Source organism: Pelobates fuscus, chromosome 10 (assembly GCF_036172605.1).
Source record: "Pelobates fuscus isolate aPelFus1 chromosome 10, aPelFus1.pri, whole genome shotgun sequence".
NCBI classification, from domain to species: Eukaryota; Metazoa; Chordata; class Amphibia; order Anura; family Pelobatidae; genus Pelobates; species Pelobates fuscus.
The window spans coordinates 103,461,981-103,481,211 of record NC_086326.1 but is presented as its reverse complement, the minus strand read 5'-3'; the positions used below and the strand labels follow the sequence as shown (position 1 = coordinate 103,481,211).

At 42.2% G+C, this 19,231-nt stretch overlaps 1 protein-coding gene across 1 annotated transcript in view; it reads right to left on the bottom strand.

Annotated features, from left to right (window-relative positions):
• Positions 1-19,231, bottom strand: part of FRMPD2 (FERM and PDZ domain containing 2) — a 130,754-nt gene that overhangs the window by 25,792 nt on the left and 85,731 nt on the right. Inside the window, exons 32-37 of the mRNA XM_063433858.1 lie at positions 16,977-17,138; positions 16,446-16,566; positions 14,492-14,582; positions 9,355-9,467; positions 8,307-8,440; positions 5,984-6,074 (exon numbers count right to left, since the gene is read on the bottom strand). Of these exons, the coding sequence (XP_063289928.1) occupies positions 5,984-6,074; positions 8,307-8,440; positions 9,355-9,467; positions 14,492-14,582; positions 16,446-16,566; positions 16,977-17,138 (712 nt within the window). The remainder of the gene's footprint in view (positions 1-5,983; positions 6,075-8,306; positions 8,441-9,354; positions 9,468-14,491; positions 14,583-16,445; positions 16,567-16,976; positions 17,139-19,231) is intronic.

Sequence of the window (19,231 nt, the reverse complement as noted above, 5' to 3'; positions counted from 1 at the left end):
GAGCTCTAAGGGACAGAAGGGACAGCTCTATAGGACAGGGGGCAAGACAGGGAGCTCTTTAACACTACGCGCACACACACACACACACAATGCATCCCTATACATACACAGAAACACACAATGCATCCCTATACATACACAGAAACACACAATGCATCCCTATACATACACAGAAACACACAATGCATCCCTATACATACACAGAAACAGAACAGGCTTCCCTTACACACAGAGAAACACACAATGCATCCATTACACACACACACACAATGCAACCCTTACACACAAAGACAATGCATCATTTGCACACATACACAGAAACATACACTGCAAACCCTTACACACACATGCAAACACACACACTGTTTTTCTTACATACACACAGAAACACAATGCATCTCTTACACTCAATGCACACACATACAGACACACACCTTGCATCCCTTATGCATACAAACACAGATTCACACAATGCATCCCTCACACACAACCAGAAACACATAATACATCCCTTATACACAAATACACACTGTTCCACTACACACAAACACACTGCATCACCTGCACAAACTGGTATCCCTATACACTACATACCATAAGCACACATATTAGATAACACATAACACATCCCCTACACACTCCACTCCCTGTGAGCGAGCTCATGGGTGGGTGGAACATATAAGTGGACTTATGAGTGGGCCTTATGGGCATACTCACCGTCAGGCACTGGAGCCCAGACCTTGAGCTGTGTAAGAGGCCCCCAAAAAATGGAGCTGCTTCCAATTCTCCCAGAACGTTGAATTTTGTGACCACAGTTGCAAACAGCCTCCAGAGGTCCTGTTCTACACCAGACCAGTGGAGCCAAACTGCAGCCCATCATCATCCTCATCCAATTGTAAGTAGGCAATCTAGTATATTATTAGTGACACTAATCTATAATTTACCTCACATTAAAGGGACACTATAGCTTAATGAAGTGGTTCTGGTGTCTATAGCTGGTCCCTGCAGGCTTTTTAATGTAAACACACACTGTGTGCAGCACTGGCGTTAGTTCATATGGCAGATCATATGGGTGGGGCATTGTGATGTCACATGGGGGGGTGGCGCAATGGGCCACTTGACTGGTTTTGCCCCCCAGGCCTAAGGCTGCCAGCCCTCCCCTGCTGACATGCATTCATGCCAGGCTGTCCTTCAAATTCTTTGGACAGACATGCCCCCTTTTTGGCATGTTCTCCCCTTTTGGCAGTTCTGGTTACGTGATTTGCACCAGTGGCCCACCCTTTTACCCCGCCCATTGACTTCCTGCTTCACTGGACACTGCTGTTAGGGGGTATGGATTTACTTGAAAGATGAAAGCATAAATTAGAGAGAGATTAGCATAGAGTATGTGTTTTCTTATAGCTGAATCCTATGAGTTTCCCTCCAGCACCATCTCCATGACATACATGACGCTTGGGAGGTATGACTGTTTTAGTGTTTTTGGTCGATAAGATTCCGTAATTAGGCCCATCATAATTGTCAGCACCAGGCCCAGTGTGCTCTTAATCCGGCCCTGCCAGCACCTCTATGTGTATCTTTCCTCACAGCTCCTCTGTGTGTCTCATACTGTCCTTCCCCACTCCCTCTGTCTGTCTCTTGTTCGTCTTCCTCAGCTCCTCTGTGTGTGTCTCCTGTTCCCCTTTCCCAATCCGTCTGTCTCTTTCCCACACACCTCCATGTGTCTTTTTTACTCCCCAGCCCCGCCATGTGTCTCATTACCTCACAGGCCTCCATGTGTCTCAGTAGCCCCCACATGTGTCCCATTAGCCCCCCAGCCCTTCATGTGTCCTATTAGCCCTCTCTCCCAGTCTTCCAGGTGTCCCTATGGCTCTCCCAGCCCTCCATGTGTCCCTATACCCCCTCCCAACCTTCCATGTGTCTAGGGTGACCAGATTTTGAAAATATAAAAATGGGACACCCATTAGTGATACAAAAATCGCTGCAAAAAAACCCAGAGAAATACATAAATCTTTAACCTCTTCTTGGCCAGAAGTGGCTGTTACAGCTCATCCCCTTCCTGGTACTCAAATGAGTGTCTTTTCATTTACATTTTGTAGGAGCATGATCATCAGAGCACACATATAACCTAGACCAGGGCCACCATAAGAGCATAATAGCCCACTGGGCAAACCAATGCACTGGGGCCCTGGCTACGCAACCACTCAAAGGAATAATAATATAAATTATCAATAAAATTCGGTTTATATGTATTGGTACCTCCAACAAATACAATACTTACACACACAGACAGCCTGCTGAATACACACACACACACACTGCTGAATACACACAAACCGCAAAAAACACACACAGGCTGCTGAATACACACATATAGAGACTGCGGAATATACACACAGACTGGTGAACGCGCACAGACTGCTGAATACACTCACACACACAGACTGCAGTGAGGGGTGCAGTATGTGTGTTCAGTGTGTGTAGGGGTTCAGTGTGTGGGGAGTGCAGTTTGTGTAGGGCTTTATGTGTGTGGGGAGTGCGGTGTGTATTTGGAGGGGGTGCAGTGTGTGTAGCGGTTTAGTGTGTGTGGGGGGTACAGTGTGTGTGTAAAGAGAGTGCTGTTTGTGCATGAAGGGGTGCTTTGTGCATGAAGGGGTGCTGTGTGTGTGAAGGGGTGCTGTGTGCGTGAATGGGTACTGTGTGCGTGGAGGGGTGCTGTGTGCGTGGAGGGGTGCTGTGTGCGTGGAGGGGTGCTGTGTGCGTGGAGGGGTGCTATGTGCGTGGAGGGGTTCTGTTTATGTGTGGAGGGGTTCTGTTTATGTGTGGACAGGTTCTGTGTGTGTGGAGGTGTTCTGTGTGTGTGGAGGGGTTCTGTGTGTGTGGAGGGGTTCTGTGTGTGTTCTGTATGTGTGGAGGGGGTTCTGTATGTGTGGAGGGGGTTCTGTATGTGTGGAGGGGTTCTGTTTATGTGTGGAGGGGTTCTGTTTATGTGTGAAGGGGTTCTGTTTGTGTGTGGAGGGGTTCTGTTTGTGTGTGGAGGGGTTCTGTTTGTGTGTGGAGGGGTTCTGTTTGTGTGTGGAGGGGTTCTGTGTGTGTGAAGGGGTTCTGTATGTGTGAAGGGGTTCTGTTTATGTGTGGAGGGGTTCTGTTGGTGGGTGGGAGGGGGTTAGTGTGTGTATGGGGGGGGGTTTAGCATTGATATATTAAAAAAAAACAAAAAAAAAGCTTTATATTATTCCCCTCCCCCTTACCTTTTGGTCAGGGGAGAGGGGGAACGGCTACTCTTCAATCCCTGGTGGTCCAGTGGTGGCGCGTGCAGTTCAGCCTGCAGCCAGAAGAGCTCTCCTCCTGCAAGAACAGCAGGCAGGTCGGAGCGTTGCCATAGTAACGCACGGCAACGCTCCAACCTGCCTGCTCGCGGGAGGAGCGTTCTCGCTTCAGGGTTCCTGTCAGACTGGGTATGGGAACAGAAGCTGCCTGCTCGGCTACGCTACATTCTGTTACCGCCAGGAGGGGAGCGCAATTGCGGGCCGGGCTGGTGCACACTAGGCGGCCACGCACCGGCCATCTTGTATGTCGGCTCACCGAGAAGTTTACTGGTATCCCGGTGGGCCAGTCCGGCCCTGTCAGAGGCCCCTCACCTGTTTTTTTTTACCCATTACTACTCTTCTCTCCCTTCTTCGTGCACCTTTCTCACAGGCATTATGTGCATGCTACCCAGTGCCAAGGATAGTCCTGTGAGAGCCACACAGTCATGATACAACATCTGCAGGGTTCCAAACAGGGCCATATTTAATTCAACCAACACAGTGTTTTAATAAAATACTGTTTTTGGATGGAGCCACATATGCAACCACATATGCAACCAAACAAGTAGCATCCAAACACATTTGTAGGATATTTGTGGGGTTGCATGAATGGGATGCTGCTTGTGATGTAGTGTTGTGTTTGGCTTGCTTAACCTATTGTACAGCACTGCAGAATATGTTGGTGCTATATAAGAGATTGAAATACTTGAGTGTGTATGTGTGTGTGTAAGGAGTCGGAATGCAGTCGGGATGCTGCTTGTGACGTGTGTGTAGAGAGGCTGCATGTGGAAATACATGTGTGGGGATGTTGTTTGTGGGATTGCGTTCATACAGTGAGGCTCCATGTGGATTTGTGTGTGTGGATGGGTGTGTTTGCAGTATAGTATGTGAGTGGAGAGGGCTAGTTGTGTTGCAGTGTGTGTGTGGATATGGGCTGTTGTATGTGTGCAGGGTAGAGGCTTTAGTAGGCATCTGAGAGATACTGGGACTCTATTGTGTGTGTGTGTGTGTATTGGGGGGGGAATATAGAGCCTGCAGTATGTGTTTGAGGAGGATCGTGGCTGCAGTGTGTTTATTAGAGGAATAGTGGCTGTAGTATGCGTGTATGAGGGGCTGTAAAAAACAGGGCGCAAGAGAATACGGAGAATGGGCAGCAGCTAAAATAGCCTGCCCTTCGGTGGGTCCCTGCTCAGATCTCAAGCTGGTTTTAGCTCATCTTGTGCCATTACAGAGAGAACATCTCTGAAACATATCAGACTGGTCCCACCCATACGGGCAGTCCAGATCCGAAATGCCAGCAAGATCCCTCTGCATGAGAGACACAGCAACCCCAGACAATCATTTCAGCCTTGTTAGGCATCATCAGTGAGGCATAGCTGATATCTCTCTAGGCACCGTGAGCAAGGGGTCCATGTCTGGATTACCCTTTTGTATGGGGGGCTGAAGTAGGTGCAGGAAGATATAGGGGAGTAGTATGTGCAGAGGGGGAATGTGGACCGTAGTAGGTGCAGGAGGACATAGGGGCTTTAGTGGGTGCAGGGGGTCATAGGGGCTGTAGTGGATGCAGGGAGTGATAAGGGATGAGGTCGATGCAGGAAGGCATAGGGGCTGTGGTGATTACGGGTAGGGGCTGTGGTGGGTGCAGTGAGGGGTAGGAACTTTAGTGGGTGCAGGGAGGGATAGAGGCTGTAATGGAAGCGACATGGAGGCCCTGGTGGGGGCAAGGAGGAATAGAGCCTGAGGTGGGTGCAGGGTTGCATAGGGGCTGTAGAAAATATTTACAAGAAGCATACTTTGTGAGTGAGCACTCCATGAGCACTCTGAAGGAAAGGAGAGCACAGGAAGTGATCCACTGGCTCCGCCTCTTCCCCTCATTCAGAGCACCACATTGGAGTGCACTTTCTGGCTTGGGAGATCTCCCCTGCCAGAGAATGGCTATTCATCTGGTTCACTGACTGCCTTAGGCTTTCGATCAGTGACTGCTATACAATACTGTATCAATACATTTGTTTCTCCTAAAATCTATGAGTATTTTATATACTATATATTATATGATGAGGTGCACATACACCTTCTAATTCTTATGTAGTGGGACGTCCTCCAATGAAACGTGTCGATTGGAGGTGTGGCAGTAGACGGACATGGAAGTACTATCTCTGAGGAATCATCATAGGACACGTTAGTTCTGATCCGGCCCTCGAGGATACTAGCGGTCACCACACACCTGCTTTAGTTTTAGTTTTATTTTAAATAAGTATTTCAGCACTTCTGTTTTGTGAGTGCAATTTATGTAGATTTGAACTTTTTTCCACTTTATCTTATAGTTTTTTATTGTTTTGGAAGATATTCAAATAGAAATGCACCATATGATCATTTAGTCAACACTCACCTAAAACTCTAAATTCCACAAATTCTTCCAGAATCATCAATAAAATCCTCCTTTTTTTTTAAATATTTTCTGTTTGCATATTAATATTTAAATTTAATATTTTATACATTACTACTACTTATATATCCTTACAAATTATATTTTGACATTTGGTCTGTGGTAACTAATCAGTGTTTTAATGCAATTCTGCAAATTCTAATTTGCCCGGTCCGGCATAGATCTCTGTAGTTTTATATTTGTGCTGTCTTCCAAAGGGTACCTCTCAAATGCCAAGCATTCCCCATCTTACATGGCAATATGTCTCTATATCTGTTCTTGTTTCGGTTTTCAGGTGCAGAAGCCACACAAAAAGTGTCTACAGGTGTCTCATGTGCCAAGGCCTGAGAATAAGAAAGCATGAGATAAGTATTTAGGTTTCATTATTCTTCACAAAATGCACTCTAAATTGCACCCACTATTAGGCAAGTTGTAGGCATAATGTTTCACACAGGGTAAGATTTATTATGTTAGTGTTAAACCATTTCATTTGCTTTTATTTCTAATTGTATTTAATATAGTATTTCTATTGGTATCTTCACGGGATATCAAGCAAGCCACCCCAGAAATCTGTGATGTTGAATCACCTAGCACATTGTGGCAAACCTAGCCACTTCTAGAACACTGGACTTTAATTGCCATAAAGGTTGTCTGTATTGTATGCTGTGTAAATATATGTCTTCTGCCGTGTATTATGTGTCCATTGTAATTCGTATGCTAGCAGCCGTAAGCCGCTAGCATTCAGTCACTTCGTTTCACGAACGGCGACTATCCGGGCCGTTCGTGAAACGAATATGGGCCCCCCTGATAGACCACACATTAAGAGACGTGTGGCGCTCGTTAACCGATTGCAACAATGTTGCAATCGGTAATTAAGTGTATTCCTAGGTGCCCGTCGTTCGGCTACCGACCAGGCGGCGGTCGGCCATCTTGTATTCTTTGTTCCCCAGCGGTGTTTTGTCATCGAGCGCGTGGAACTAAAAACGGCTGCTCGACGACACGAACACCGCTGCACTTCCAGGCCGTTCGAGAGCTCCGGTATTCCTCTATTATGTTTTCCCATTAGTATTCGGTACATTTGAAACGAACTAAATACACAAATGTATTTCATGCGGCGTTCGGTTAGTTTAGCTGGGATCTGAGCGGTAATCACACGAAATGTACCCTCAGACCCCAGCTATCTACCGAACACCGGTTCGTGAAAATCAGACGAATATTGTTAAAGTTATATATTTTAATGTGAATTGCCGGTTCTGCTGCACGAGGGGATAATCCACTTAACAGTCTATTTCAGTGGGAGTATCCCTCTCGTGCAGCGGTGCCTGATGGGAGAAATGTATCAACGGTTAAGTCCCCCATGTAGTCCCTTACTGTATCACCCCTGCTTTGTCAGTAAGGAAACCCCTTGCATGGGGACTTGCATAAATGCTGGAAGTTCTGAATAAAGCTGCTAGTTGACTCCCAGACTGTGTTTCGTCCGGTTATTGGGAGGATTGGGGATATTGCCTTTCTTTTAAGCAAAAAGAGAAGTCCTGCGTTTAAGCAGCAAGGACTACAACACACATCAGCCCCAATATATAGTAAAAACCAATATATAGTAAAAACCTTTCTTTTAAGCGCTGACTCTGGATTTACCTGTTCTACCAGCGGAGATCGTGGATTCTAATATTGCACTCCGCTACACACATCTAATTGTTCATTTAATAGTAAGGGCATATTCCACTTACTATCATTGTGTAGCTTCACTATTGGTTTAATTTATTTTTTCCTATTGGGAAATCCTAATGTGAGCACGGCTATTGCCGCGCATGCGTATTAGGTCTCCCCTTCCGATGAGGAGCCTGGGCGGAGCCTGACCCAGCGTCGAGAGACATAGGCGCTGAATTCAGGAAAGTAGCTGAAGGGGTTTTAATTCCTTCAGAGCCGCAGGAGGAGTGCGCGAGGGGGGCACTGTAGGATTCTTTAGTGTCAGGAAAATGGCTTTGTTTTCCTGGCACTACAGACTCCCTTTAAGAATTAAGGAGTCTGGTTAATATTATTACTATACAAAAAAAATTTAAACTGGCTATTTCATACTTGCTGATTTGCCAATCTGCTGAACCAAAAAAGTTTGCTTATGATAAACACCTGTCTAAATGCTATTGCTCTCAATGAGACTCTGAGGATAAGCTGCCTAAGAAAGGTCTGATGATATCAATAGAAACAATGTATGCTACTTAAATCACCTGCATAGTTGGCTGATCTCAGAGAATTAATATTGGTTTGAACACATTCTACTTGTCACATACAATTTTGGAGTCACGATCTAGATCTTCGAGACTCACTCACACTATTCCTATCCTACGATCTAGAAATGGTCAAACAAGACTACAGGCTGTTAAAGAATATAATCAATTTTTCAAATGAAATTTAAACAAGTAAAGTACAAAGCATCAGTCAATAAAAATATTCAGCACTATTATTCACTTGCTTAGTGCATGATTCTGTGTATGTTCTTCCTCTTGGCAGTTTGCATAATGTATAAATACACCTGTTTCTTTTAGTAATTACATGATGAGGTGTAAATTAGGACTCACCGCAAATTCCTTATAGGCAATGTGATCCTGACCACCATGGAGAGCACAGGTGAGCAGGGTCTGGATCTCAGACTCTGAATATTGCTTTTTCACCTTGAGGAAATACAGCTCTTCATTAAGATCACTTTGCGAACCTGCGCACAGGGACAACTATGTCACAAACACAAACCCAGACTCAAACAACCTTTCCACTTGCATTGTGTTATTCTGATTTGAAGAATGTAGACCTCGAGCTGTATATGCGTGCATCTCCATTAATGAGTACTTGGAAGAAATTATTTAGACAGGCTTTTGGACAGCAACTTAACACTATTATGTTAAAATGTAGCTCCCCTGCACCCCCTTGAATCCCTATATATAGTGAATTCTTTCTTTTATTGCAGTCTGCTGCTGCTAGCTCTGCCCCTGATCTGCCTGCTTGGCTGACATCATCAAAAGTGTTGATCTGAGCCAATCACAAGATTTCTCATAGGAAAGCATTGGATTGGCTGAGACTGATCAGGGGCAGAGCCAGCACAAGCCCTGGCCCAGATTAGCATCTCATCATAGAGATGCATTAAATACTGTACAATATCCCTGATTAGGTCTGATTTTTAAACTTCCCTTATTGAACAATGTGTTTATTTTAGAAAATATTATCTCCTGCTCTGTGTCTTCCAGAGTCTGAAGGATACATTGAGATTTCTTGTTTTCAACTTCTAAAGTAAATACACTGTGCTGAAAGATCGGTTTGAAAATGAAAGTGTTTATTTCATTGAGGCTGTGTGAGGCACAGCCAGATGAGCTGTGGTAAGGCTGCATAAACATGTAATTTAACTTCTAAACGGCAGATAAACAGTGAGACTGTACACCCAAAGGTGTTTTGGTGCATAGAGCATCCCTTTAATCATCCGTTAAGATTCAAGCTTTTTTTAGCTTGTCTGAGTGTCAGTTTGAAAAAGCTTGCCCTCGTGCCCAAAGGTCGCCTGCCTGTAAACAAATAATCTGCTTAACAATAGATATAGTAAGAGTATTTAGAGAGAACTGATCAATTAAAAAATAAAGTTACCAGGATAAGATATTGGTGCTCTATTATCTTCTTCCTCACTGCTCCAGCCATCCGAATCATGAACAACTAAGGATGACATTTTGTTTGCTGCTAACTCCTCAACAGAAGTACTACTGTAATGGAAACAATAGACCTGGTAAAATTAGGTTGAACATGAGTCTTCTATTTAAAGTCTAATAACAAAAACTGACATAATATTGTCCCTTGGTACAATACAGCTTTTGATTAACAAAGGATACCATAATTGAGTGTCTTACATTACATTTAAGAGTACATTTCAAATCCCAAGACATTTTTCCATGTGAGGGAATTTCAACACGTAGGGTAAAATAGATACATTGGGGAAAAAAAATATTTTTCATCGTGAAAATTATTTGGAACTCACTTTGAATTCCCAGCCATTATTATTTTAGTAAATACCCTTGTATATCTTTCTGTGGTGGATTAACCCAAAACGATTTGTCTCTTGTGTACTAACTCTCGTTATGCTCTTTAGCATTAACTACACTGAGGATAATGTAGCCTTTAATGCCACCCAAGGGTAGCAGGAATTTGAGAACAGGGCTGATTTCTGTCTGTTTTTATTTGCTTTTGTATTACAACGCCTTGTTACAGGGCAAATGTATAAGGCACTGTAACAAGGCGTAATTTGTGGCCTTCTTAAAGTTAGATAGTTTGACGAGATTTATAATAATACTCTCCTCTGTCTCATTAGAGATTTTTACTTATGGCTGAAAGCAGCAAGGTGAATTGCTAGTGGAAGTGTTTTTTCTTGAAGTTGATAGATGGCTTCAAAGGAAATGGCAATGGTCATAAAAACATATTATTTAAACGTACATAGGGATTTAATATAGAATGTAAGTAACTTTTCTAGTTTTGTTTTGTTTATACATTTGGGATGAATAAAAACACTATGCTCATTATATGAACTAATCTAGAGCTTGTAATCTTGTAACTATCAAATACTACAATAATTTAATTGTTATCGCTAGTATTTATTTTTTGGGCTATCCAATCAAAGACGAAACAAAATATCCACAAGAAAATAAAAATAATAATAATAATATAAGCAGTGTTTTTTGTTTTCAGTATTTAATGTTTTATTGATTTTCCGAAGTTTGAAACAAGAGATTTTACAAGTAAATATGAGTATATGCAGCAGAAGGACCTTTCTGGGCCTCTTTATGTTGTGTGGGAGTAAGTCCAGCAGGAGAGCCTTAGGCGAGTCTGGGATGGAGAAGGAGGTGGTGCAAAGTATTAGCAACTGATCCTCTAAACAGAATCCGTGTAGGGCTGGTCACTCCCAGAAAACAAGAGATAGTGAATCTACATCTTTACCGCAATGCCAGGCAGTATCCAGGGAACCTGGATAGATATGTGACCGCCAGGGTGGCACCAGGTACCAACACATCTCACAGTGATTAGCGCAATGTGAGTTTTTCATAATTTGGACTACTGCTGTTTGCCACATTTCTAGTGAAAAAGTGTGATCTAGTTCTGTTGCCCATAATCTCATGTATGAGAGTTTATTGGAGTTAGTGTGCAGTGCCAAATGTTTATATCATAGAGAGAGTGGTTTCTCAGCCTTGTGAGTATCATTTTTCCCAGTGGGGATGTCACGTCAGAGAGAACAGAGGACAGCCCCTGGGACTAAAGGGTATGTTTGATGCAAAGGTAAGTAACATAATCAGTGCAGGGCATCTTGTAGGTTGAAGCTTGGTGTGGAAACGGGCTTATCTTGCCCACTTCAAATGATTGATACACGTTTCTAATTATAGGAGTTCCAAGCTGTCAGGGATGAGCACCTTTAGCGAGGTCAGAAGAGCTAGCCCAAGAGGGTGAAGGTTCTTTAACATTAGTATAGCCCCAGTCCACCATGTTGTAGAAAGCATCCAGAGGAGGTACAGTAGTTTGTCTCTTTGAATACATAAAACCTGCATGAGATTGTATGGACATAGATAAGAGTCTATGTCCCACAATATAGGTTTTGCTTAGCATCTCAGGGTTATAGGTTGAATTCGGGAAGATGTTGTGTAGAATCTTTTTACATAGGAAACTCTGTATCCTCGCAGCTTTGGAGGCAGTCACATAAAAGAATGGAATATTTTCTGTGGCTTTTTTCCAGATGTATTCATTGATTGTTTTCTGAAGCTTGGGAAGGACCATGTTTAGAATTTATATCTGTAATATTTAAAATAAATATAAGAAATATTATCTAAGTAATCAGGGAGAGCAGAGCTTGCAAAGGAGCACTGGTGATTATGATCTTTAAGGTGTAGCTTTAAATGAATCCAAGATTAGATTCACACATGGAGCATAAATAGGAGGCTAACCACCAAAACTGAATGGATTATGTGTCAAGACCACAATAATCTTGAAGCCATGATTTGTACAGTAATATCTTAGCAGCTAGGTCAGGGAAAGGAGCCAGAGATATCCAGTAGAACCATGCTGCAGTATATCCAGAACTAAAATAGCAAAGTCTAGGTGTCATGCCTAGTCTTTTAATAGTGTTGTAGTTTGATAACCACACAAACAAATTAAAAACCCAGTCACTGAACTCAACATCACTAAATCAGGAATGAACATACATGCCCATAAAAAAACTCAGATAACCGGTGGGGGGAGGGCTGGGTTGTGTGTGTAGCATATATATGTGTGTGCGCCTTGTGTGTGAAAGATTTTTGTGAGGTCGGCAATATGTACAACTGTACATATGCTTAAATAACTAGCCATAAGAACACACAGTTAACTAGTCACTCACACAAACCCAATTAACAACACATACTTTGCAGTGAACTTTTCATTCTCTCTTCTGAATCGTGCCTACCTTGGTAATGATGAGGGAGTTAAAAGTCCTCTAAAGGCACCCAGACCACTTCATCTTAATGCCCTGCAGTTTTAACACTGCAATGTAAACATTACATTACATCTTCCAGACAGCAACACTTTTGCAATTAGGTCATGCTAAATGTTGCATCTGATTGGACACGAGTGTGGCTTGTATTTCTAACGCTATTGTGTTCCTTTGAAGCTTAGTAGCTATCTCCCTGAAAGCTATCAGTGGCGCTCTCTCTGTGAGAGCTGAATGTTCTCTCTAAGGAGTGAATTGCTGTTCCCTACAACAACGGTTAGAAATGAATAACTATGTCTTTATCTGTATGGGAGGGATGTGATGTATCAGTAATTTAAACCTGCAATGTGCACAGATCAACTAACCATCCTTAAATAGAGGTCTTTTTTACATGCAGCTCATCGTTTGTTTTAATTTGTATATATTTTTTCTTTGTTAACATTTTCCTTTAAAAATTTTTTTTTTTTTTTATTCTTTATTTTTGTTGTGCATGGGAATAACATAGCTGTGCCTGCAATGCCCCAACAGCATGTGCATGAGCCAGAATAAGCAAAATATGGATAACATAACAGTTGGTCAGCATTTTGAGTAGGCTGCACATTTTAAAAATAGATAAAAAGAGTAACGTTTGGGTAACCAACAAACGTGTAGCTAAATAGGTCTTGGGTGTCCGGTTAGTTAAGGGTGTGTGGGCAGATCTTTCCTCCATGAGGTAAGGGTGTGATAAGGTGTGTTTGGTGTAAGTGCGAACCTGTCTTTGTAGGGCTAGTTACGGGAGCACTGCCTCTTTCTTGCTTCGCCTATATGTAGTGTCCCAGCCACAGTGCAATAAGTGGTGGGGACCAGTCGTGGAACCTGTAGTTTGAGCAAGACATGCCTGTCTATGTGGCAGTTGGAGTGTAGGTAGGTAGGTGCCTCATTCTCCTGAATGGGACTCCGTGTAGCGGGGGCCTGTTTTCCGGCGGGCTTACGTCAGGACAGACTCCCCTACATCGCGCCGGCTACTAATGTAAGGAACCCGTTAGGTGCCTCATTTTAGGTAGGGCGAACAAGGTGTATTCGTCACTGTGTCTCTCCACCTCAGGACAGTGATGCCCAGTTTAAGGTAAACCCTTTCTACCCTGTCCTGTTACCATTAGCCGTATGTGGGTTGTAAATAAAGGGATATCTGGTCGTACCGCAATCTAGAACTATGTACAGAGGGATAAATGTCCGTAAGGGGAAGCGTGGTGGCGGCCACCTCCATTTAGCAGGCTGCCGCGTGTTCTAAGTGCTATCCAGGGGATATTTGCTGCAGTGTCATGTACCCTGTGTATGGGTAAGCCAGTGTTTGGTGAGAGATGAGTTTTCGAAGTTATATGGAGTTTTCCCCCTGAGCGCTCCCATTACTGTAGCCTTGTCATGCTCCGTTTGGAAGCGCGCTATCAGATCCTGTGGGGCCGTGGCAGGTGCCTTTGTTGGTCTCGGGATCCTAAACACGCGCTCGATTACCACTGTTTTTGCCTGTTTGGGGGTCAGTATCGCTGCTAGGAGTCTTCTCATGAAGTGTGGTAGCTCTGCATTGGATACCGTATCCGCTACCCCTCTGATTTTGATATTGTTGCTGCGCCTGCGGTCTTCCAGTGCAGCAAACTGCCGTTCAGTGGCTATTTGCTGATGATGAAGCATGTGAATCTCATTTTGTAGCTGAGTGAGTTGTGCTTTTGCGTTGTGGGAGTCGCTTTCCAGGGTTCCCATACGGCCAGTCAGGCCTTGCAGGTCCCTGTGGAACGTTGCCATGTCTGTTTGGAGGTCCCTTCTGAGTCCTGCCAGCAGTTCCTGCATGTCAGCCTTAGTGACCGGAGCTGAGTCCGGTTTGGAGGTTGTAGATGCCGGTTTCGGGTTTGGTTCCCGCAGGGCAGGTAAGTGGGGGCCCCCTGGTTCCAGGGTTTGGTCATCTGAGAAGTCGGAGCTGTCTCCCATGTAGGCGGCCATCTTGGACAGTGTGTCGCCATGTGCCTGCCGCCATAAGTCGCCTATGCTCATGCCTGGTTTCGATTTGTCAGGTCTTTGTTTTTTATTTTTCTGCCCATATTGATGTCGGTAGCCTGGGGGTCCAGGTGGGATCGATTGTTTGGGGCTGGTGTCGCTGAAACGTGTCTATTAGGCCTTTGTTCACGGAGCTCAGCGGGCTTGCGACCGATCAGAGCTATGGCTTGGCTCCTAAAATTTGTTTTAATGTTTCAGTATTGTTGTTTTTTTTTCCTTCAAATACCAACTGTTTATAAAGAACAGAGGACTTACTTGCCTGGTGATTGCAAGTTTTCCTTTTCTGAATCTACTTTGACATCCTCTGCCATGTGGATTTTCAGATCTGAACAAATTCCTTTATTTTCTGAGAAAAAAAAATTGAACGTGTGAATACTTTTTTTCTTCCAATTTGTAAAAATACACACACTTTTTTGATACAATGCACTGGACCATGGTTATGCAGCCTTCGGCACTCCAGATGCTGTGGACTACATCACCCATAATTCTCTTACATCCATAATACTGGCAAAGCATCAGGGGAGAAACAGTCCACACATTAGAGAGTGGTGAAGGTTGCCTATTCTTGCACTAGAGTCCAGGCATAGGCAACCTTCGGCACTGCAGATGTTTTGGACTACTCCTCCCTTGATGCTTTGCCAGCATTATGTGTGTAAGAGCATTATGGGGGATGTAGTCCACAACATCTGGAGTGCCGAAGGTTGCCTATGCCTGCACTAGACTGATATAGAAAATGCTAACAAAGCTACTGTTACTAGTTGTCTCTCAGATTTGCCAACATCACCTCATTCAGAATAAAATTATATTGTATGGGGAGATGTCTCCATCTCATGGACACAGATTAAAAAAAACCTCACCGGGTTATTCACTAAACTGTACTGAACTGGGTCAAACAATTTGGTGCTGTACAGGACCATGAGGAATGCAAAAACCCGACGTTGTTCAGTCCATTATCGAATTGCTAGCCACCTGGCACATATAAATTCAAAACAAAATAATAATAACTCTCATATTAGTATATGGAAGGATTTAAACTTTCCTTATTCTCCAAATTGCCACAATTGCATATATGCTAAAGATTAAAAACTACTGGCTGGGCTACCATTGCTGCTCAATCACTAGAAAGGCCTTATTCCCATGGAGATGTGGCCTATAAAATAAGGAGGGTCCAAGTCACACTTGTGGGCATCAGATGTTTGCCTTTAATTGAAATAATGGACAAATCACTGTCCATTCCTTTGTTCCACTGAGTGTTGGGGATTAAACGTAAACTGATTTTAACCCAGTCGCTAAATGCATCCAGCCAATTGGTGCAGATTCATTCTGGTTGATTTCTGAGCAGATTTGGCTTTAGTAAATATGAGATTTCCCATTGCAGTTGGGGTATAGCCATTTTCACAAGATTTGTTGTCTACCTGCACAAAATCCAGTGTTGAGTGACTTACCCTGCCAAAGTTACCGACTGACACAGCAGATTAAGTGAATACTCCCATGCTAAAACATCAGGAAAGCCTGATTACAGAGTTTTTTTGTTTTTTTTAATATGTACAGAGTAATGCTAGAAATTTTAAGTTATATGCTATTAGCCATGTCTATAATTTACTAGCCATTAGCCAACCTTATAACACACAATGTTTTTTGATGCATGTGCACAGAATATTAGTGTGTGTGAATGCAAGGGTGTATTTGTTTACACCTACTCCCGGTTGCACCTTCTCCCACTTATATTATTGGATACCACAGGATAGATTACAATAAACAAATACACTACATATAATAGCAATACATCTATTGACAGCTTGGGTCAATGAATAGTCAATGATAATGAATGAGGAGCACACCGATATAAATAAAATGCACTTTATTAATTGGGCACAAAATAAAAGGTATTACAAGATATGTGGCAATAAACCTTTACATTCATAAAGCTATACCCAAACAAAAGATATACACAATGTATCACAATGACAAATATGCATACTGAATGATTGAAAAAAAAACAGTAGTAACATTCCAGATACAAAGTCTTATAAATATCTGAAAAAAGAACTGCCCAACCATTAATACATACCAAAAAAGAAGTACCAGAAATAGTGAGAAGAGGGAGAAAAATCAAGTAAAAGCCTTAATGAATAGTGTCAGGTACTTTTTTTAGCAAGGCTCCTTACTTTATAGTTTTAGTTACTCAGAGGATTTGTTGTGTTTGTACCTGTACAATCATTGCTGCATTGTGCAATTTTCCGCACGGAGAGATGCACTGTGCCTGTGGCTTCTCTAAGTATGCTAACCACCATTCCAAGTGTGAGCCCGGTTAAAGCACGTCCATTTACCTGGAAAACAGAAAAGGGCAGGGCACTGAATTATTTATTAAAAATATTTGTTTCTATGCAATGCAATGCATTGAATTCTCATATTTATATTCGTAGCAGAAATATTGTTATATCTGGCATCTGCATTCATTTCTGCTGCATGGGAGGGGTGGGGGGGGTGAAGTACCAGGGTCACACATGTTCTTGAACCCCATATTTTACCGTGAAAGGGTGGCTGACTTGCTATTATCAAGACACCTGACAGTTTTAATCAGAAAACTGTAATTAAAAAAAAAAAAAGAATCATCTGACTTCAATCAAGAAAGCTCATCAGCTACGTAAGATAAAATGTTCTGATAACTGTAATGCTGTCCTGTAGCCCAAATTATATGGGAGAGTCAACATACATAACATTGTAGCACATCCCTTACCTCTAACAATAAATCTCCTACACACAGCCTCCCATCCTGTGCTGCCACACTACCAGGGCAGATTGCCTTTATGGTAAACATTCCATCGTTTGTGTTTCCAGCCAGTGAGAACCCCAAGCTTCCATTGTTTGCTTTGTCCAAGTAGATGTCCATGAAACAGACCTATGAACAAAGATATGTAAGTGATGAATGAATAGGTATCTTGTCTGGGCTCACATGCACTGTGAGACATTTGTATTTGGGTATGCCAAGTCTCTCAAAACATATTATATAATGTATAACTATTTGACACTTGCACATCAGGGTGACACACTAAGCCAAGCTCATCTTCCAATTTCAGTGCCATGGAACCACACTACTGGCCTTCTGTTTGTTTCCAAATACTTTTTGGTTTGTATTACAGCCAGAGTGACCCAGCTTTTTCTTCAAATTGATGGTGTTGCCAAGGCATTTCCCAGCTGACTGAGGCAACACTCCTTGTCGGGAATTTAAGATTGTCTTTGGCACAAAATGTCAAATCTCCCAATAAAATAGCCTCTTTCTGAAAGTGTTTCATTTGGGTGTTATGATAGTCAATGACAGTACAACCAGGAAGAGTACATTGAAAGCAGTGTCCCAACTTGTGTTGATGACACAAAATTATGAAAGATCATTAACTGAAAATAAGGTGTTTCTTCTCAGCACTGAAATCTGTAAAAATAAATTGAGACCTGGGTGAATAAAAGACACGATTATGAACTTGTAATCATATACTGCATGAATTTCAGTGCCAATCTAATCAGTAGGGATGGCTCGGGGCAAGGCTAGACATTGGAATGCCTACCTCTGTTTTAGACTACAATTCCTAGTCTGCTCAATCAGCCTCAGCATATAGGAGTCCCACTGCACAGTCAAGTATATATTTCTGGACAGTATTAAAAGCAGCTATGCATAAAACAGATTAAACATTTAAGTAAAGTACTATCTGAACACTGGATAAAACATCAATGTGTGTTGTTATGGCAAACCAATTTGAAAAAGATATAGATAAATCACTTAAATATATAGAAAACTAAATATGTTCCTCAAAATATCTAGTCATTTTGACAGTTAGTAAATCTAAGGAAGCATATTTGCTAATACAATAGATATTTGTGAAAAAAAGAGTTTGATGCATTCCTTCCTAAGTGCCACACACTTCATAATTGGTGCAACTGTATGAGCAGTAGGATTCTATCACAAAAAAAATTGTTTAACCCCTTAAAGAACAAACATCTGGAATAAAAGGGAATCATGACATGTCACACATGTCATGTGTCCTTAAGGGGTTAATATTATTAAGTCTATGTTTCAATAGAGTATATTATTATTATTATTATTTTCAATAGAGTATAACACAGTTTAGTATCCTCTTTTGCTTCTTATGATGACTGCTGGTGAACAAGAGATATTTCATCTTTTACAATTCCATTGGTTTTGTCCCTTAAGTCAAATATTGATTGCAATGCCATTGGCATGACAAATCACTCTCTTTCCCTGTATATATTGACTAATGCTTGTCAGATTAGTTTAAAGGTTTGCAATGACCAATATAATGTATTATATCTCAGCATGTCAATGATCTCCCTCACTTTCTTGCTGAAGATGGTGGCTAGTTTTTGAAAATTAAAAAACTGTGGACTTGTTTCAAAGCTGGTCTTTAGAAGGGAACTGTTAATTCAATTACTTGTCAATTCCAAAACTCGATTAATGTTTGCTTAAAATGCTATCAGGTTTCCCTGATCAACACTTTGTTACTCCCAGAAGCCCTACTGATACCACCACTTGGTATTTGCTGTTTTGTAAATTAGACATATATCAAGAAAATGTGTACTTTCAAATTCATTGCCACAGTAAAATATTCCTTCAGTACATGTGCACGTCACATGCGAATTTCTGAGCAAGTTTACTCTTGTGTGTCCATATATCTGACTAATCAAATTTCACAGTTATTTATTGGAAACTACACTATGGTTCTAGATAGGCTATAGTGAGTCAATGTACTTAAATATAAAATAAATGTTGTTGTTTTTTTACATTGGATGTATTAAAATGTGCATTTGTGGGGGGCGGAGTCTGGCAAGCAAAATGGGCGGACGTGTTTCTGTGGTACTCTTACTATCCTGAGCATTGACTGTATAAAAGCAGCTGATTTACTTGCACGCACGGTGCACATGCACCCAAGCCCTACATGCCACCTATGTAGTCTGGTTTGAGGAACGCCCGATAGCGGACTT